The 22,730-nt window shown below is 38.9% G+C and overlaps 1 protein-coding gene across 1 annotated transcript in view; it reads left to right on the forward strand.

The window, feature by feature from the left end:
* Positions 1 to 7,093: 7,093 nt before the first annotated feature.
* Positions 7,094 to 22,730, forward strand: part of LOC140231414 (E3 ubiquitin-protein ligase TRAF7-like) — a 92,321-nt gene continuing 76,684 nt past the window's right edge. The window contains exons 1-2 of the mRNA XM_072311539.1: positions 7,094 to 7,202; positions 13,838 to 13,913. Coding sequence (XP_072167640.1) covers positions 7,107 to 7,202; positions 13,838 to 13,913 — 172 coding nt within the window. The 5' untranslated portion in view covers positions 7,094 to 7,106. The remainder of the gene's footprint in view (positions 7,203 to 13,837; positions 13,914 to 22,730) is intronic.

Raw genomic sequence — 22,730 nt, forward strand, 5'->3', positions numbered from 1 at the left:
GACCACCAATTATGTTTCGGGGGGGGGGGGGGAAGCAGAGTAATTCTCCCTTTTTTCCCTTTCCTTGCTCCATAGCAATGTTGATCTGTTTCTTGAATATTTATTCTTCATTTAAAAATGACCCAATTTAAGAGTCCTTAGCCAATTCTTTCTTCTTCTGTCTTTGTTTTGTTTTGGTGTTTTTTTTTTTGCATTGGATTTATAAGGGGATATTGATAAAAAGGGGATGATTGTAAGCTTTGAGTCTAGTTTTACCAACCTTGTGTTTGGTTTAGGGCAGATATAGACTTTTCAAAACAAGAGCCAAAATTGTAGATGGTAATGGCCAATTACGTTTTTTTTTTTTTTTTTTTTTGTTATTGATTTTTTGTTATTGTATACCCTTCATTTTGCTCAGTTTTGTTGATTTTTTTCTTTTTTTTTTAATATCCCAATGACATATTTAATGCCAAAGACGCTTTAAAATGGTAATTCTGTGTAATCACATTATTGACTTTGAACATTCTTTTACACATTGTACTTCAGTGGTTCCAGCTTTCCTTTCTGTTGCATCCTCTAATTATTTTTGTGTGTGCAGTTTGTTTGTAGTTGATTTTGAAACTCACTGTACACAAAAAGCTATCTCACTAGCTTGTATTCCGTACATGTCATTCTCAATTCTAATCTATCTGCATTTTCTCCCTGTTTGCACTCCCTGAGCAACCCTCGTATTTTCGATGTTTCTTTTTTTTTTTTTTTAATCTGTCATCCAAACTTTTTTTTTTTTGACGTTATTCTTCCTCTTCAGTCTATTGACTTCTTGTTGTTGTTTTCTTGGATTCGTTCCCCTCTTGACATTCATGTCATTCACTCAGTGCGGGTGAACTCCTGTCGCAAACCATCCGTGCAACATCTAATCGCAGGCTTGGCGAACTCGAAAAACTCTCCCCCTCTTTTTCCTGAATAGATACGACCATTTTTTTTTCTCCATTTTTTTTTTGTATGTCCTTCTGACGTTGTTCCTTCTGGAGAGTTGGATACATTTGAGCAATGCACGCGCACAGCAAGTGAAGCGTATGCGGCAGTTAGCCCTGAGCTGCGGTGTAATGCGAAACCGTGCGTTCCCCCGTCGTTCCTGATAGGGTCGTTAACCCGCTGTGGAGTGTCTGTCTGCTAATTCTGTGACAAATTTCTCCCCTCGGCCAACAGACTACGTGCGATGAGCCTGAGGGTATAAACACGTTATCAACATATTTCTCCCTCCTTTTTTCTTTTTCTCTTTTTTTTTTTGCCTTTTTGTTACGAGGCATTCTGTACTTGTTTGAAATATTCAGAAAACAAATCTATGGGTAGTGTGTTCCAGAGCAGTGTTCATCATCTTTTTAATGTTGTCTACTTGCGTGATTATGAAATCAAACAAAAGAAAAGAAACTTCTTTGTAGTCCTATGTCATCTCCAAGAGGAAGAAGTAGAAAGTGAAGTTTAGGAATATTTATAAAGAACATGATGAAGGAAAGAGGCCTTAATATGGAGGACCGCTAGGTAAGCTCTCGCATGGTTGACACTGGTGACATGCTGAATATTTTGCACAGATCTTTCATAATACACTGAGCAAATATGAATCTTAACTTAGTAGATTGACGGGGTGAAATCAACCTGAGATATTTTCATATTTGTGATGCATATTTTTTCCTCTACAGATTATCAGGTCAAACATGTGCTATTTCTATTTATGCTACAAAACCTTGTAACTCTGGAGATATCCCCAGCTGTATTTTATTCTTAGAGGGCAAGTTTGGCAGTAAAAAGGCATGTTAAATTCTGTAATTTTTATCATGTTCCCAGCAATGATTAACCACATTCTTCCTAGGCACACAGGCAAATGTTCTGGCAAAGATATGGGGGTGTGGTCAAAATCAAATTAGTCATATGTGGTGAGCAATATTGATGTTTGTATTAAACTGCCACGAATTCACATTCTCATAGTTATGAACCATGGACACAAATTTGAATCATGGCTTGGCATCTGTATGAGTGGTTTGTCCTTAATGAGTAGAGTAAGAACTCAAAGCAAAATCTCAAACTTTACTAGTTGATATCATGGAGGAATTGTACTTAAATCAAATAGTTTCAAAGGCAAGCTGACACTTCTCTGAAATCAAATGCAATGATACCTGCACATGGTACTTTTAATCCCAGTTTTCTCATTTCAATACAAAGGTGTGTATATCATATAACTCTTTTGCAATCAATCTTGAAACTACATAGGGTACTTTGTTTTCTTGTCATTCTTGTTATTATCTGATCTTTCTCTTTATCATTATTATTATTATCATTATTGTCATTTCACTCTCATCATCATTGGTTAATACCATGGATCCTTGTCAATAAAGAAATTGGGATGCAAATCCACTTTCAAGTAATACCCCTCCCCCTTCCTCCCCCCTCCCCTTCTCTCTCCCCCTCCCCCCCCCCCCTCTCTCTCATCTGGGTACACCTTCCCATGGAGGTGTTGCTGACAGAGCCGTTCAGCCCCAGCTGGGCATTGAACCGTTGCCCTGTAGCAGCCAACCGTGGCTCGCGTCCTTGTAGGACAGACAATTTTGGGCAGTATTTTTCTCTCTTTCTCATTTCTACTTACTCTATTTTTCCCTCATCATCTCACCTTCACCTTCATCGTTGAGGAGATGCGATCACTGGCAGGCTGTCGCTTTTTGCCGGTGCGACGACAGAAGCTGATCTCCAGCGGTGTGCTCATCCGTGGTTCAGTGTCGCAGGACGAGTAGACAAATACTTTAACTCTTAGCTTGCCAGGCGAGTTATAAGGCTGATGATAACTTGGTTATGACATCAATTTCCAAAGATATATTGATATTTTTTTAATGGTAAAAAACATTCAATTTCATAATGGACTTGTATCATTAGGATTCCTCCTACAACACTGTATTTGTAGAGCTTCTGACGCGTACAGATGCTTGTGTGATATTTAGTGTGTTCCTTCTTTTTATGTCAAAAATAAGAAAACATGTTTTTTTCTGAAATTGCATATGACATGCTTGATATGCGTATTTGTTACGTGAAATGATGTGAAGTGCACTTGTAGCAGAAACATTGTGCAAACGCATAGAGTTCACAAGAATTGTGACAAGCAGTGACCTGCATTCATGTTCCCAGTGGATGTGGTGGAACTCGAGTAGCCTTGGCCTCGACTCATTTGTGACTAGTATCCGCAACGCCCTCTCAGGTTGGGAAGACGACTGCTTGCTGTGATGTGTTTGTTTCTTCTATTCATACAATGTATTCGTATTGAAATCAACATCACGAACAATGGATGCAAAGGCATTTTCTGTCACCTCTGATCCATCAGCGATGCGATGTAGGAAATGCGGTTTCACGAGTCGCATCGCGTTTCCTCTACATTCTGCACACTGACGCTGAACAAGCAGTGTCACTCTTCCATGACCTAATTGATTATGAAGGGTGTTCCCACATGAATGGTCGACGCACTGATCATGGCATATCGACACCGTTATAGTGCGGAACTCTCGTCCTATGAGCGACTTTAAACATTCCACAGTGACGCGTGCACCTCGCAGGACGCACTTGGAATTTGCAACAAATGTGCATGTCTGCAGAATGTTAGCAGCTTAAGCGTCAATTAGCTTCAAAATCATCAACTATAGTGTTTCGTATTCATGCCGTTTTCATGCCTTATATGGAGGCGTTTTCCCTTGCCATGAAGCATTGATTTAAAATCGATAGCATGGTGATAAATTCCAAGTGGCAAGTGTATGTGTCAAAGGTGTGGTCGTTTAAAGAGCCAAGCAATCCTTTTGAAGATGAATACTAAAGAAACGGGAATTGGGTGATTTAACTTTGAAAAGAACCAGAAGCAGTGGTTTCCATCTGTGTTTTCTTAAACGGATGTGACCAACTTAAAACCATAGCTTGTCTGTGCGAAACAAAGACACGCATTGAAATTTTCTCTTGTTAGCTGTATTACAAGCAGAAAAAAAGAGTAATATATACATAAACTCCCGAATGCCTTTTCAAAATCCATCTCTTGTGGTCTTTAATTTTTTTTTTTTTTTTTTTTTTGTGAATCAATTCGTGTAAAGGTCATTTTTTTTTTGCATTTTTTGGTCAGTCGCTATGGAAAATACCTGTCGCTTTTTTTTTTTTTTCATCTCGTGCAGGAAATTGCAGATATTTTGATGCTGGTCCCTAGGGGATAGGTTTCACATCTTAGGGTCTCGTCTGTCAAGCCTCATCATTACTGTATGTGTGTGTGTGGTGTGTGATGCGGCTAAATAGCCAATTGCATCATTCAGCATGTCTCGGTTGCTCGGCAACTCGGCATTTGTTTTGATAATTTGGGTCTTTGTCTGGTTATGTTCTTCATTAAGTTGATCCTGCGCACACTTTGGATGTCAACGTCATGACTTTCTAAGCTACGTGGAGCTATTTTAGATATATTTAATTTCTCTTTCCACTGTGCGTTTTTTATATTTGAAGTATGGGATATTTTGTGGGTATTTTATTTTTGTTTGATACAATAATCATATCATCACAGGAGCCACTTCAAGAATTTGACATTTTGATGAGATAAAATGAGAGACCTCTGAAACTCGTCAGACTCTTGTCTTAATCCTTTACCTGCTGGAACTTGGTGGGCCTGTGTGCCAAGTCAACAAGACTATCACAAACTGGGAGGGAATGGATTAAAGGTAGAACCCTCTACTTGAATTATAAAAATGATATGAGATATCTTCCATGTTCCCAAGGAATTCACAGACTGAGATTAATTTTAGCACTTTGTAATATTTGTGTTTACCATGGGCATATGTTCTAAAAAGCCCGCAGGGCATCTTTATATACAACGCTCACCTTTACTAGCATATGGCTCAGTGTCGTTGATTTTCTTTCTTTTTAAACACAGCTGGCATGGTCATTGTGTCATCCAACTGATCTTGTTGCATTGTATTGTATGGATAAATGATTTTATCGTTTATGTACAATTTTGTAGTTCCTCAGCACCCTTGGTTGCCTGTTTAACCCATTTAGGATGGACTGATTTTGCTACAACACACATTTCCCATAGACATTTGCCCTAGTATACTCGGGACTCGTCCTTAACGGGTTAATGAGTCTTTTGCAAGAGTTGACAATTGATACTTATCCGACATAGGTCTTCAAATGACCCTTGCACTGGATGATTAGCCCATTTGTCCTGGTTTGGAAAGTTATGTGGTGCATTGAGGGTTGATCATTGGAGGTGCCCGTATAAAATAAAGATTAGGGTTAGGGTTAGGTTTAGGGTTAGAGTTTGAGTTAGGGTTAGCATTAGGTTCAGGATTAGGATTAGGATTAGGGTCAGGGGAAGGGTCTGGGATAATTGTCCAGGGGGTAATTGTCCTAGAACTGAGGTGCCGCTTATTTCATGCATTTGAAACTTTGCTCATCGTACTTCAATGACTATGCAAGGTGCAAAGTTTGGGCAAAGTGTATTCCAAAAGTTTCATGCTGCCATCAGTTAGTGAATAATTTCTCTGAGAAATTATAAAACCAAAACAAAACAACAACATAGACAATGTGTTGTGCCACTGTGTCTACAAAGCCTTGAGTTTGAACATATCCCTTGTGCATTTATCAAAGACTCTAGATTTTTTTTTTTTTGGACCTAGCTAGTAGTGACAATAAAAAGAATAATTTCGTAAAAGTGCATCAGTAAGCGGTTTTTGTCTTTTTCATCATTTGTCATGTAAGGTAACATATTGCTTCTCTTTTTCTCCCTCTCTATGTATGTCTCTCTTTATTTCTTATCTCACGATCAGTGCGAACAAATCCCCAGCAGTCCCGTTTAAAATTTCCCTGCTCAGTCACCCTGTTGTCCCGTATTTCGTCGCGAGAAGAACAGGTTCGGGGCGGAATAATTGATTCCGTCTTTGCTCAATTTCCTGGTATTCTCCCGCCCGGCTCTTATATGTTTCCTCAGTGCACACTGGCCTTGTTGTTTTAGCTATTCCCGCCTTTACACCTTGGCCATCCGATCCAATATCCCGCGGCCTCACTCGCGCCCCCGTTGCGCACGCATGGGGGGTGCTGTGCTCGTGGATGCCGTGACCCCGAATGTTAGAGCTTCCTCGATTACCCCGCCCCCTTGAGTTTTTGGGGGAGAATGTGTTTGGCTCATGTCCTGATCCCTTCACTAGATGTAGCCTTGAAGTCTTGTGCAGATCAATTCTAAAAGTCTGTACATGCAGTCTGTAACTTTGTGACTCTATGCCATTAGGACACAGGTCTGGTGTCTGTTCAGGTCATGGGTATTACATAATCCCGGAATATGTTTTTTTTTTTAGTTTGAAGGGATGTTCTTTTCTTTTCTTTTTAAAAAAAATAAGAATTCTTCCTTAAATTGCAGTGTGATTGAATTATGCATATCCTTTAGATCCTCTAGTTTCTGTTAATATGTCCATATCTTCATGTGATAGTTCATGATGACTGTATGAATGAAGAAAATGGTATGCCTGAGCATAAAAATGAATTTGGTCACTCTTTTTTGTTATTCCTGATGTATGCTGCAAGGCAGCACAAAGCCTGAAATGTGTCATCACAGTTGCAGACATTGTGGAGTTACAGTGTGACAGTAGCTGTGGTCACACTGGCTAAGCTTCTTGAAGTTTATTTGACATGAATCTGATATAGATCAAAAGACAAGAGGTTATCATGTAAACATGTGTAGAAAAGAACTGAACTGAAAAAAAAGACATTCACAAACTAAAATCTTTATCCAGTTGTTTCAGAACAATTTGATGCAAACAGTCACAAGTGATGTAACTTTGCGCAAACAAATAAATGTATAATTGAAAGTTTAAGCCTTCCTGTAAGTTTCCAAATTGATGATCTTGTGATATCAAAACTTGTCTGTTTCGTTCTTGGTAACCGACTGCAAGACAGTGAATAAATAATATATTTCTGAAGGAGAAACTAATGGATATATCTCTCTCTCCCCTATATCTCCCTATCTCTCTCTCTCCCTCTCTCTCCCTATCTCTCTCTCTTCTCTCTCCGTCTGTCCTTCTGTCTTTCTCTATATTTATCTGTACAGTGCCTACGCATCTTTCAACATGGCGGCCTCCTCGGTGGATGCTGGGAATGATCTGGAGGAGGACGTACGAGGCCTGAGCATGAGCAGTACACGTATCATCTCGCCCAAAGATCAGGTGGGCATCCCTCTCCCCCGTCCCTGTCCCCGTTTTAGAGCCTTCTGTTCAGAGTCTCACTGTTACTCTAATCATTGCTGGTCAGTGGTGCCATGTTCTTAAATGTGTGTGTGTGGGGGGGGGGGAGTAGTTTATATTTCTGGTGCCACTTCCAAGTTTCTTGGGCCGACAAGCAAGAAAACTAGCAAAATACAAAACAAAACAAAACAAAAATAAAAACAAAAACTCTGGTACAACTTCCAATTACCTTCCAATCAACATCGACTAACAAGCAAAACAAAGAAAAAAGGCTTCACCACATTTTTTAAAAATGCCACTTCCGGGCTAGTATGGGGGGGGGGGGGGGAGCAAGTGGTTAGACCCTAAAAGTTGTATGTATTCCTGTGTATTATGCAAAAAATGCAGTACAATCAGGGTATAAAAAAATTGTTATATTTTTGGTCATTTATTAGCTCTTTCTAGATTGTATACATGCTGCATTTCCTTACAACAGACAGGGGAGAAAAATATCTAAATTGCTTTGTTTGCTTCATGATCTGTCAAATCACAAGACACCAAGACCCTTACGTGATGTGGTTAAAATTTACAGCAATGAAAATATTCTCTGAGGTGTTTTGTCCGCCCCCCCCCCCCCCCACCAACTCAAGAGATTGACAGCTGGAGTGACAAGGCACATGTTTTCTGTGAAGAACGCTTGCAAAAAAAAAAAAAAAAGTTTTGTCACTGCAAACAAGAATTAGATAAAATCTGGCGCCATGTAAAGTTACACTGCCCAGAAGTCTACGAGTGCTGAATACTCTAGATGCCAGAGTGACTCAACAATATATACTGTGTGTGTATTCTTTTTTTATTGTTGTTGTTCGGCATGTAATTGGCTACTCGGCGTTGACAAATGTCGCTTTTGTACCATTTGTCAAATGTGGCGCAACAGGTGGGGAGCAAGCGTCGAGAATGGAGTAGGAATCCATGCCAAATTGTGCAAGTGTGAATAGTCATACATGCTAAAACACAAACAAACAAACAAACAAAACACCAAGGTAAACAAATGCTGAGAAAGCATGGTAAACAAAATGTGGGAGAGGTTGATTTTGATTGACAGATACAAGTGCTTTCCTCATTAATGTTATACAGAGAGAATTTGAAAGTTCCATTACTCAGCGCCAGTACTAAACCGAATGATCATAATTTAATGTAGAATTCATGGATAAAATGTATTTTTAAGAGGCGAGGGACTTAGTAGTAGATGAGTGTTAAAGCTTTCAGGCAAATTAGTAGAGGATATACCGGCTGATATTAGTAAAGAACTTGTCAAAGTATCAAAGAAATTAACAGATACAAGAGTTATCCACACCATCTTGTCAGAGATGATACAGAGAGAGCTTGATGATAATAGTGATAGAAGAACCCAGATACAGTAGGTATGATTTAATGCATAGATTCTAATATACCTCACAAGGTCTCAGTCTGATGTCCAATTTTGATGTTTTTATGTTTATGGGAGCAGCAAGAAGAGCAACACCCCCCCCCCCCCTAAAAAAAGAAAGGAAAGGTCTTGTGACTTAGCTTCAGAACTGAAACTTTATAGGCCTGTCTTCATCAGCCCGAAGTTTCAAAATAGCGCACTATTTTTGCGGTTACAAAACTAGCCCAATGTCAAAATAGCGCGCTATTTGATCGGGAAAATTTCCACTGAAATCTTTGGCTAGTTTGTGTACTAGCGCGCTATTTGGGGTGTGTCTCCATCAGCCTGAAATTTTCTCGATCCCATCATACTCCTAGTTAGGTAGGCAAAGAACTGTTCCCGAGTCGGACGTATTGCTTCCTGGCGAAGCCTACGTCTACTAAATCAAGGATATGGTGTCCTGTAAAGCTGTCCATGTTGATACGATTTGCAGACAAATGTGCCAACAGAATGGTAGAAAGACCTGAAAGCTCATTACATGTGTACAAGATCGAGATTAACATAATGAAAGTGAGTCGATTGAGCGTCAAATGCATCAAATTTCGGGCTAATTTTCCCAATTGGGCTGTTTTGAGCTGATGAAAATGCATGTTCGCAATATTGGGCTATTTTCCCAAACTGCAAATTATCCCGCTAGTTTGAACTTCAGGCTGATGGAGACACGCCTTATGATTGTGAACCCATTATCTGTCCCTGGCATCACCTTTTAAATGGTTGACTATGGGATGTTGTCAAAGTAAGTGTGCACATGTATATGATATGTATGTGCATATATGCATGTATACTGTATGCATGTGTCATGTATATAAATAGATAGATATATATACAGTTAAACTCGCCTAAGTCGACATCGCATATGTCGAATAATCGCGCAAGTCGATGATTTTAAAAAGTCCCGATTTTTCCCCATTGACTTACGTGTATTAATTCACTCACAAGTCGAATTTTTTAAGTCGAATACTCGCCTAAGTCGATTAAATTCCAAGAACATTTTCACGGAAAAACCATTGAATTCACTGTGCCTAAGTCGAATAAGATTTTATTGTGTAATAAATCACTGTCAAAATCACGAGACGCCAGTTTTTGTTTACATACAGTATATACCAAAAGAAACTTTGCGTTCATCAACATTAACGTTTCATTAACGCAAGCGGTTTCACCTGAATTGTTAGTAACGCAAACTAACGATCGGGAAAATTAACGTTTGTAGTAACGATGAGTTACGATCCCAAGCGCAAATTAACGATGATTCGTTGACATTAACGATAGGTAACGCAAGAACTCACGAGAGATTTTGGTTTCCGTTACCGAGTCCTGGTGAAAGGACGACGTAGCCCCTGCCGAGTGTAGCGATCTATGCCTTATATTTAGCGGAGTCTTTTCGCGAATAGAATCACGATTTCGCGAATGGTAAATTTGCGACCGGGGTCACCAAAAACGCACGCCGGGCCATCCAAAAAGCCGGATGTTTGCCTTCAGTTTTGGAAATGAATAACGGTAATATTCGACTCCGTATAATACTAAAATAAATGTCGGATGTTTGCTTATACTTTTGGAAAAGAATAATGGTAAGATTCAGTTCCGTACGGTGCTGAAATTAATGTCAGATATTTGATTTTGCTTTCGGAAATGAATAAGGATGAAATACGGCTCCGGAAGATGCTGAAATAAATGTTGAATGTTTGCTTTGGCATTCGGAAATGAATAACAATAGTATTCAACTCAAAACGATGATGAAATAAATGCCGGATGTTCGCTTTTACGTTCGAAAGTAAATGACAATAACATTCAGCTCCGGAAGATACTAAGATAAATGTCAGATGATATTGCTTTTACGTTCGGAAGTGATGCAGTAACATTCTGCTCAATAATTAAGATGCTAAAATGAATATCAGACATTTGCTATTTAACATTTCGAAATGAATAACAATAACATTCAGCTGCGTTTGATGGTAAAGTGAATGTCGGATGTCTGCCTTGACGTTCGAATATGAAAAACAGTATAACATTCGGCTCCTTACGATGCTGAAATGATATTGTCAGATGATTCATTTCACTTTCGGAAGTGGACAGCAGTAACATTCGGCTCCTTACGATTATAAAATAAATGTCGGGTGTTTGCTTTTGAATTTGGAGATCGAATAACGGTAATATTCTGCTCCGTACGATGCTAAAATAAGTAACAGATTGTTTCTTTTACATTTGGAAATGATTAACAGTATAACACTCGGCTCAGATGATAAAATTAAAAGCGCATGTTTGCTTTCACGTTCGGAAATGAATAAGGATGATATTCAGCTCCGTAAGATCAAAGAATGAATGTCGGTTGCTTGTTTTTACCTTTGAAAATGATTAATGGTAACATTCGGCTCCGGAAGGTGTTAAAATACTTGTAAATGGTGGATGATTGCTTTTACAATCAGAAATAAACAACGGTAACTTTCGGCTCTTTACGATGCTAAAACAAATATCGGATATTTACAAATGTCTGCAAATGCTCCCACTTTCTCATTTCAAACGTAAATTTTGACCACCTAAACAGGCATCAACTTTAATGATTTATAAGCCTATTTGCTAAATCTTAGAACTCAGAATAACGGTATAAGATGATTAAATTTTTTATTTATTTATTTATTTCAGACGTGGGTACCGTCCTGTATCACTTCAGTTATACTTAATATTTATTTTTCTATGTTTAGTAGGACCGATTTAGTTTTGCTTGTTTTTTTTTTCGGGCCACCAAAAAAAAAAAAAAAAATCAATCAAAATAAAAGCTAGTGTGGAGCCCTGGCCTGCATCAATGTGGATAAAGTGTCTTGCTGACGGGCAAATATCGGGCACTCCGCTCCAGCTCTCGGCTCCAGAGTATAGACAACATACATGTACATTATACATATGTACGCGTGGTGTAACTGTAAGTCGATTTTTTTCGACTTACGCACAAGTCGAAACTCGCCTAAGTCGATGTGTTTTGCTCAGTCCCGAGAAGATCGACTTATGCGAGTTTAACTGTACATGCATGTGTGTGATTGGGGATTGATATATCATGGAGATGTAAGAGATAGGTGTGGCCAGCTTTAATCCGATTGTCCTCAACCATGTAGAGTTGCTAAGTTTAGCCACAAACCTGCCTCTGACTCAGTCCATGGTTGGAGAACTTTGGGGCTCTTGCCAGTGGTGTGTGGTCAGCTGACAAATCTGCGGCATTAGTCCATTTGAGCTTTTTCTGTTCTCCCATGGAGTGACCATACAACACCCTCTTATGTGTGTGACCCACTCCCTCACCTATTTTGCCCTCACAATCTCTGTCAACTATAATCTTTTCATTTCTTCTGCCTTCTCTCTCTCATTTCTCCATCTTTCCATCTTTTTTATCTCCATTTTTACCTCCGCCGAGAAGGTTAATATGTTTTTATCGGCATTTGTTTGTTTGTTTGTTTGACTGTTTGCAGAATAACTCACAAAGTTGTGAGTGGATTTGAATGAAACTTACAGGAAAAGTTGAAAATGACACAAGGAAGAGATGAATGATTAAATTTCTGTAGTGATCTGGTAATTTTTATGAATTTTCGAAGGGTTTTTCAATCTTTTGGCAAATAGGGTCAATGAACTTAGGAGTTCAAGCCGCACATAATTGAGGTTTGCACAGGCGTGCACTAAAGCACATACAGTTGTACTCTGCTAGCTGCTGAAGGTGCTGCATAGCATGCAGGAAACTAGCTAATGAGGTAAACAACGGCTTCTTTATCATTGGGAAATTGTGCGATTTTTCAGCATGCATGTTTTGTAGGAAATGGGCTGCTTGGTCGATGTCTGCACTCTCCGAGTACTTGTCTAGTTCTTTTTCTCTCACAACTTTCTCCAACTCCTCCTTTTCCACTCCTTGAATATGTCTCTTTTTTTTTTCATCTCTACACCTTTTCTCCTTCAGCCTGTCTTTTTTTTTTTCTCTCTCTCTCTTCGTATTCTCTTCACATCTCCAGTTCCTCCCCTTCCACTTTTCTAAAACCATCATTTCTACCTTCCATCATCATCTTATCCCTTTTTCACTCACCTGAGCTGATGGCAGCATGCTTCCGGGGGGTTCTCTAGCTGTGCCCAATCCCCCCCCCCCCCTCAAAAAAAAAAGAGGAATCTTTAAAGACCTTCTCTCAAACCAGAAGGGATAGAACTATAAAGTTAATACTATATACTGTAGTTTAAGAGTCTGCCAGAATGTATGGAAGGTGAACTTGTGATATACAGGTGAGCACGAGACCCCTGGGTCTCTTTGTTTACATTCTACCTCTTTATATCTTTCCACACAAAATTCCTGCACTAGAGAAATCCTAAAGTCTAGTCCATGTTTTCTGTAGATCTCTTTCAACAAATGCATCTTTACAGTTTTCTTGTTGTCTGTCCACTGGAATACTCTTGAAAGTAAAATTGCCCCTAACACTGCAGACAATGAAATACTACTGAGAATTTGGTTGAAATTGTACAGATAGTTGTACAAGCTGATGATTACTGGACGAGTGTCCATGAATGATCAGGAATGACATCATATTTATATAGAATTATCTTCCATCCATCACTTATCCTTTAAAGCCACTATTCAACATTGGGAGTAGCGATTTCAAAAAATGTTTGACTAATCACATTTGAGTCGTATGTATAGTTCAGTTGTATCACAAAATACTGTACCATACACAAATTTTACAATAAAGCCACAAATGTATCATAGGAGATATCACCAATTTTCTCAATAAACCGTTACAATGATGGTTTATTCTAAAAACAATTTGTGATAAAACTGTTATTCACATTTTGTATATTTAACATTGCTTAATATTGATTATACTAATTAACATTTTCACGTTGGTTATTTTTATCCCTAACTCACATTTTAGAACTACATTGTACTTTGAAGCACTGAAGCTGTTTTGTTTTGTCTTGTCTTGTGTTTTGTTTATCTGCAAATGTTAGCAAGGGGCTTTAATAGGTCATGCTTCTTGTTACCTCAATTATGTTGTGACAGTTTATGTCTTTCTTTCTCTCTCTTTTTCTCTTTGATTGTTGTTTTTTTTTCTGTCAGTCTGTCATTTCCATTCTTACCAGAAGATATCATGATATCAACAACCCCGCGATTTTTATTCCCCTCTCTTCTCTCTCTTTTTCGTCCCCTGCCTTGTAGAATTTGCTGAGTGTGACCTCACCGTCCAATGCCCCTACTGTTGCCCTGACGGCACCCATCAATATTCCCAACCAAGGTAAGCAAGCAGCCTACAAAGGTATACCACGTAGCCTCCGAACCACTTCACAGTGCTCAGCGTCTTGAGAAATCTGTTGCAGGTGATGCTGCTTTAGATGTGATTTTGATTAGTGCTGCCCGCTGTCATTTGATGATGACGATGATGACGATACTGATGATGATGACAATGATGGCGATAACAACGACAACGATGGTAATGATGATGGTGATGGTGATGATGATGACAGTGATGATGATGATGATGACGTCGACAACAATGATTGTAATGATGATAATGTGAAGTTGTTGTTTATGATGATGTTGTTTTTGTCTTTGTTGTTTTCAGAAATGCGTGCATAGTGGCTCTCAGCAGTGAGCACTCCACTTGTGGGTTCCACAAAGTTTCATTTGCATACTATGGTGCTTTGGTATCAGATTCTGTTCCATTATCAGATCATGATGCCCCAGTGGATAGTATGGAGGGATATCATCCTCCCTTCATTTTTCTATGTGTGAATGTGATATTTCATGGACCCTGATGCTGTAAGATATAATACTTTATAGATGAGAAAGCTATGCTACAGTATACAATAATTAAAACAGTTCCCCTTCTCCTGTATCTTCATACCCACCCTGCTGATGATGGGTACCACCAATGTTCGAGAAGATCGGTTTTGATTCGGCACAAAATTCCTAAATGTTGTTGTGCAAGCAAGTACAAAATGTATATAATGGCCTGTCACAACAGGTTTTGACACTAGAAGGTTTTCAGTGGCACGTGTTCTGCCCCATGCTATATGTAGGAGGAAGATTTGAGTGGCTTGTGAAACTCTAGGCTGAGCTCTTTCAATCTTGAGTCGGTGATCGCAGACTTTATTTTACGCTCATTTGCCAAGAAGATGTGTGTCTGTGTGTGGGGGGTACACGTGGTTGTACCCTACTTCGTTGGCCAATCACCCTCCCCTCATTCTTATCAGAATGAAGTCAATATGGGCAGTCCCCGTACATTGTGATGTCAAAACTTGTTTCTATCTAGGTCGCAGGCAGATGTTGGACATTTATCCGATTTCTCTTTTTGTCACGGTTTTGGCCATCGTCCGTCATCCCTCCGTCCTGTTTCTCTGGTTCGTGTTTTGATTGGAAACTCGTGGGGGAAGCGAACGAACTCTCGGCGCTCTTTGTAAATGCCACCTGCAACCCGGTTTGATCTGATCCGATAAAGCAAATTGTCAGTCATTAATTTGCCGAAATAATGCTTGCCATACAATGCGATCCTCCTGTCTGTCGGCCTTGCACTTTGTGAAGAGAACTTTTATCTTGAATCTCAACATGGGCAGAGGTCTGTTAGAATTACAAACATGCGTAACCTGACATGCATACTTGTGTATGTATGTGTGTGTGTGTGTGCATGTGGCTGAAAGAGAATAAGATAGAAGTGTGCATATGCAGGGCTCGACACTAACAGTGGCCCGGTGGCCCGGGGCCACCAAAAATGCAAGTCGGGCCACCAAAATTTCAGAAATGAAGAATTTGGTGGCCTGATCGGGCCACCAAAAAAGGTCGGATGTTTGCCTTCGGGCCACCAAAAATAAAAGTTAGTGTGGAGCCCTGGCATATGTATGTATATTTATGCGAATAGACACACATACAAATATATGTATATACAATACATACGCATCTATCTATTTATGTTAAATGTTAAGTTTTTGTGTGCATGTATGTTGAATTAAAAATGAGATTAATGTGTTGTGTTCATTTGATTTGTGTCTATTTCTGTGTGTGAGAGGTAGAGATTGAGAACTAAAGTTGAGGCAGGTTATGGTAGACAGATACATTATAGAAAATAGATAGAAAATAGGCAGACAGATAAGAAATAAAAAAGCTAAAAAGAAGATATATGAAAAGAATACAATAAACAAAAGCTGTGGAAAGATATATATGTATATCGTCGCTGGGGTGACAAAACCTCGTATCTCAAAATCGTCAAATGTTCAGGAGAGCGAAAAAACATGGCGGCCAAAGCACTATAGTGAATGGGAAAGCCTTCACTTTGACATGTCATGGTGGCTTCATTTTTGGAGTAAGGCAGTTAGGATTTGGCCAAGACATCACTTGACCCATTATTTGACCATTAAGCTAAAAAAAAATTTTTTGACATTTTTGAGATACGAGGTCTTGTCACCCCAGCGACGATATATATATATATTATATATATATATATATATATATATACATATATATATATATGATATATATATATATATATATATACATATATATATATATATATACACATATATATCATATAAAGAATAATAAAACAGATAGCAAGAGAAGGGAATGATGAAGGAGATAAAATGATAGAATAGATATCAGTCCAAGAGGAAATGAATGCGGGGTGTATTTTGTGACAAATTTGACCATATTATGTGGACATGATATCGGTTTGGCCCAGTCATCTAGATTTGTGTACTGACCATCTGAACTTCATTTCTTTTATCAGACTCTGATGGATTGGTCCAAACCAAAGCAAATTGTCAAAAGTCACCAGAGACTCAGAAATTGGCCTGAAAGTTCCCCAGACAGACGGTGAAATTGGGTTTTGTGTGTGTGTATTGCTTTCTTGGGTTTCGTCCAAGGTTGTTTCAGAACCGTTTATTAAGTTTCACTCTCGCTCTTTTCCCGATTAAGGTAGGTCCCAAATTCTAAACATGCTGGCCAGCCAATTGGTGCTGTTCATAAGAACTACAATGCAAAATAAAGAAGAAGAAATAGACAAATTAAAATGAGCAAACAATCACAAAGCAAAAGAAAAATTGAGCAAGACACCAATCAACACAGGCCAAAAGCAAAAAACAAAAACAAAAACTCTAAAGCAAACAAACAAAACAAAAAACTGATACAGTGTATCTGCAATTGTACTTTCTAACAATATATATTAGCTGTGAGTGTCTCAGTCATTGTTAAATTAAGCTAGCCTCAACTATAGCATTTAAATGATAAGTGCTAGCATCTTTCTGTAATGAGCCCCAAGAAGAAATATCCAAATTCTTGATCAGGCTGGAACTGAAGAGCAAAAAAAACAAAACAAAAACAAAAACAAAACCAAAAACACACACAAAAAAACACAAAACGCACACACACACACAAAAAAAAACCAAACAAAACAATATAATAATAATGAAGGGGTTCAAGTTGGGCTGGATTGTTGAATAGTTGTTTTATCATTCATGTAGTAACATGCAGTGGGACCTTGATTATGATGACACAGTAATCATTAAAGAAAAGAGAGGACTGTTGCATGGTGGTAAACTCAAGAGATTTTAGAAGGGAGACGTGTTTGACCCCCCCCCCTAAAAAAAAATAGAAAAAAAGGGGAAAAAAAAGAGCACCATCTAGAGGAATCTTGGAGATGTCTCTTTCTCTCTCTCGTGAGACAGGAGGGTGACAACGTTGAAGGTAATTTGAGGCGGCGTACCAGTACCGGTCCTCCAAGACCACGCAGGATTAACCAATCCTTACCCATCCACACGAGTCCCTCTAAAGTCCAGTCCTTAGGGGTGCGAGACCCTCGGCAGTTCCATGGCTTATCTCCCGTCCCCGAGGACCGTGTCATCTGCAATTTGTGTGAAAGATTTTCGTTAAAAGATTTGGCAGTGTTTTTAGAGTCTTGGTATGAAGTCACCGTGTCCTTATGATTTTTTGTTTTGTTAAACAGATTTGTGTTAATACCCAAGAGAATGCATGTGTGTTTGTGTTGATGTGTGCATATGTGCATACTATGTTTATGTGTGTGTGTGTCTATGTGTGTGCATGCGTGCCTGTGTGCCTACATGCATGTGCGTGCGTGTACATATGTATTTGAATTGGATACCCTTAACTTTGCATGAATGCAGTATACATTGTATGTGGTGGCAGTCTTTATCTTGTCTTTTGTTGTTGTTGTTTTGTTGGGTTTTTTGTGTGGTCATGGGTCAATTTTACTGCAAAAGGTTCTTATTAAATTTGCACCTCTTAATATCACTGGATATCTCATGTTTGAAAAAAGATATTGGAGATGGATATTTGATTCATCAAATCCACACAATATCAGATAGAAATTGAATTAAAAAATGCAAACTAAAGAGAGAAACTGGATGTTTAATGTTCTCAAAAATGGCTCGGCAATGCAAGAATCTGTTGAAAATCTAGAAATTAAGGGTCTCTGAAAATGTTGGAAGTTAAAACAGATATATTAAGGTCTCTGAAAATGTTGCAAGTGGCACAAACAGATATGTATTAACAACAAAGAATCTGTGCAACTTATTTACAAATTGCCCTACATCGACCAGTTGCAATGAAAACATCTCAACAGAAGAATTTTGTGAATTTGAGGAAAGAACCTCTTTGAAAGATTTTTTTTCTTTCTACCTTTTTGAAACATTGGTACGTAAAAAAGGTTAAAAAAAATGCTAATAAAAATGATATAAAGGACCAAATGATTGAAATTTGTGTTCTGTGGCTAGATATGTAAATTGTGCTTTGGTGGACATGCTTGTATCAGGGCCTGGAGAAAAAAGTGCATGCTCGCTGTGACCTGGACGATCCGTGTGTCGTATGGCTGACAGATGTCTTTGCGTGACACAGCTTGTGCTACTGGGCTGCTAATGGCGTTTGACATTGTGACAGTCGGGCAACTCCTAGTTATGATTTGCGGGTTGAAATCTGATTTGTAGAACTCAGTTGCTGACTGATGTGCCTTAATCTCGTGCAGATTGTTTGCACAGATGCCATTGATATGATGATATGATGCAGAAGATTTACGACAGTCGACTTTGTGTGTGTGTGTATGAACATGCGCAGTTTATCAGATAAGTCCCAAACGTCCTTGGCGGTCACAAGTCATTTCCCAACTTTTCATACTAGCAGAATTTTGGGAAAATAGTGCAATCCTGTGGTTGTAATAGTTCATCTCAGTTGCAAAATTTTCAGAGACCCTTATTTTTACTGGCAGACCAGTCTTTTTTTTTAAGGTGACTGTGGCTGATACTGTTTAGTATATTGTCATGGTTCAAGCCTCCCCATGATTTACACTCTGCGTTTATTCTTCAGCATTCCAAGGGTCTGAAGTAGCAAAGATTAGGGAAGGGTATTTTGAAAAGGAACTGTAGCTCATCATTGCATTAAATCAACAAGTAGTCTTGCATTTGCCTGAATATGACAGACTTTATGCAATCCACAAAAAAGTTTTTTTCCTACAGGTGCCGTGATCAGAGTTTGCGACATGTGAATTGGGTTGAATTCTGTTCGTCCAGTACCAAGGTGATGAACAGTGAGTGACGAACGTGATAGGAAATTGAGACCGTGGAAACTTGATATAAAGAGATCTGATATATAACAAACTCCCTTATATAACAAACTACATGTAATTTCTTGGGTCCCAATGAATTTGTTTCCTTCATTTTTTATTGTTTATTTAGTACTGATATAGAAAAATATCTGCTATAATGAAGAACGAAGTGTCTTGGTCCCAAGAATCTCGTTATACTGATTTTCCACTGTAGTTAAAAAAAATCCCATAACTACCTGTTATATCAAACTGTGGGGTTGGTTTTATTATGTTATACTGTCAAATACCATCCTTTTTTTTTTCACCCAGATATTAAGGTCCACGGGACTTCCTCCCATCCAAAGACTCTCTTGGTAATTTGCATCATGGTGAAATGACTGCAATCTCATTTTCTCAGTTCTGTAAATACAATAGGAAAGCAACCATACATACATATGTAATTAGAGCATATTTCAATAACCGACACTCAAGTTGCAATGCACTGATCTTCAACTATGAAGGATGCACTTCTAAAGAAGAAGAAGAAGAATAATCCAATGGCAGGATGTCTACTGGACATGATGGGGGGGGGGGAGGGGGAGGGATGGTGCAATTGAACTGCATTTCTGAACAACAATCAAGTTGACTGTGATGAACAGAGTTAAATGAGGCAAGACACGCAGAATGCCAGAAGTTTTGTAACAATGTGACTTGAAATCAGAAAGATCTGAAGCCCTATCTTGACTTTTACATGTATTCACTGTGCAGCGATATCGGTTGTGACCACCAATCCTAATGATTGAGGAAATTTGGGGGGCATTTTATCATTCTAACATTCCTCTCCAACTAGGCTAGATTTAACTTGGAACTGTAAGCTGTTACTTTTGTGAGGGTTTAATTTTCGTGAATTTCGCGAATCACTGTTGGACTGCAAATTTAACAACATGCGAAAAAGATGTCTTGAACTGACAGGCATCAGTGCACTAATGATAGCCAGGGTGTCATATCGCAAAAACAACATCTCACCAAAATGTCTGTGACCTCCTCATTCACAAAAAATATCTGTACGCAAAAATAACAGCTTATACACGACATTTTATTTTGTAGAGGAGCTTGAGAGCCGCAGTCTTTGTGTCATCAATCAGTGCTTTAACCTGTATGAATCTTAGCTCTTTACCACTGCCCTGGATTAGCCTTGGTCGTCTGCTCTGAAGACATAAAAGGATACCATAATCTTTTTTCTCAGGGACCACAAGGAGCTCTAACTCATTATCAAACTAACGAGAAGATCAAAAGAGGGGATGGGGGGGGGGGGGAATGAGAGAAAAAGAGAGAGAGATGTCAATTAAAATCTTGAAGCTGAAACCAAAAGTCAAGGTTGGGGAGTTGTTATGACCTGATGTGCTGTCTTCTTCGCTCCCCGGAGACGTGGGCTTGCACTTTTTCTTTCTCCCCCCCCCCCTTCCACCCCCTCCTCTCAAGTGTAGGGTTTCTCCACAATTATGAGGGAAGGCCAGAAGTCTCATAGGCTTGTCCTGGCCCACTTAATATGATCTGACACGTCTCCTTATCGCAGAGAGCACATCACCCCCATCATTGCACGTAATTGTACTGCATTCCCCACTCTGGTGAGAAAGATTGGCTTTGAAGAATGGTGTAAGCATTTTGTTTTGTTTGTTTTGAATGACTTTGAAGACTGCCAGTGGTTGCTGACTTGGTGATTAGACCTGACAGTATTTTTTTACCCCCCCCCCCCATTTCTGTCATTTGTGAAAGAAGACAGGCAGGCAGTTGCCCGTCAAAATTGCCTGCGGAAATTGTTCCAGTTGCGTGGTGATATGAATATGCGGTCCCAAGTGGTCTTACACAACTATTCTTTGCATTGAAGGATGGGGGCGGAGACATGGAGGCGTGGCAAGTTGCTAGGGGGAGGAGCAAAAGAGAAATCAGTTGTGTTAATGTGCCAGGTATCGAAAGGTACTGTAGCAAAACATTATCATGTTATGCTACTCTCCTAATGAACAGATTTTGATGATTTGAAAAACACCTTAGTGATTTTTCTAGGTCTTGGCCTTGTTTATGTAGGGTTGGCCTTGTTTATGTAAGGTAGTCCTTCCAGTGTTGCCTCTACTAAAGGGTCTTCCCATCATTATCACTTTAGCATCACCAAGGTACCCATCTGTACATCTTGGTTGAGAGGAGGGAGATCATGAGCAAAAGAATGATTTGTGCAAGGACATAGGCACTCCACTGGATATTGAACCCAGGACCTTCAATTCAAAGAGATTCATGCATCATACCACTGAGCCTCCATGTCATCACTTGTGTGTGATGATGATTAAGAATGCAGGGAAAGAAAAAGACAATAATTATTTATCATGTGTTCTTCAAAGACATGCATCTTTACCACTTTAGAAAATAGCATTAGAATGTGGTGTTTGATACTTCTAATCTGATACTGTAGTGAATGTTTGTGGTATTGCGGCCAAATTAAAACCTAAGTTAGGGATGTTACAGTTATAAGGGCATACAGTATGTATTATGCATGAAACTTTTTCATAATCTGTTCAGTACCCTTTGCTTCAGCAGGTTACTTTGCTAGCAGTATTACTGAATCTTAAAAAAAAAAAGAAAGAAGAAGAATGGATTCAATGTTGGTATAGTCATAACAGATGAAGTATAGAATAGGGCAACTTGACACCATATCAGTATGATTACTCCTCTTTGATATGTGTGACGAACAATGACATTTTATTACCACAACCTGTTACTGCCATCAGAGGCATAAGATTTTTCACATTTTTGAGTGAGCTTATTGTGAATCCATGTTAATATTTTTGGAATGTGAGTAGAGTGTAGGAGTGTTTTTGTGTTTGTGTGTGTATGCGCATGTGTGTTTATGTGTGGTTATATGCATTTATATGTATCTTATATATATGGGACAGTGTGTACATTCATATGTATACATGTGTACAGGTACGTGTGTACGTGTGTATGTTTTGAATGTATTGTGTATATAGTGTAGATGTTTGTATGCAGTTGCAAGTGTGTGTACATGTGTTTGTCAGTGTATATACCTGTGTGTGAGTTCATGTTTTTATTTTTTTCTTTTGATATGTGTGTGTGTGTTTATGCATTTTTATATGTGGCTCCACATAATGTATGCTGTAGTATGTGTTTACTGGTACAATGCATGTATATCATGCATATTTGTTATTGTGTTGATATTCTGCTAAGTCTGGAGTAATCTTCAGAGGACAGCAGGGCGGAGCCTCAGGTGACACTTACCCCGCCCTGCTCCCCCCCCCCCCCCAAAAAAAAAAAAATGAACAAAATACAATATGTACTTGAACTCTCCTTTGCATACTTACCACCAGATTGTGGTCATGAAGACCATACACTGTAGCTGACCTCTTGTTTGTTGATTAAGTCCACCATTTAATCATAAATCTTCAAATGAGAACATGACTTTGCAGATTTCGATTCATCGTGCGATTACCGCCCTCACCAATGAAAACAGCAAAGTGA

The sequence above is a fragment of the Diadema setosum genome, chromosome 8 (assembly GCF_964275005.1).
Source record: "Diadema setosum chromosome 8, eeDiaSeto1, whole genome shotgun sequence".
Classification (NCBI taxonomy): Eukaryota; Metazoa; Echinodermata; class Echinoidea; order Diadematoida; family Diadematidae; genus Diadema; species Diadema setosum.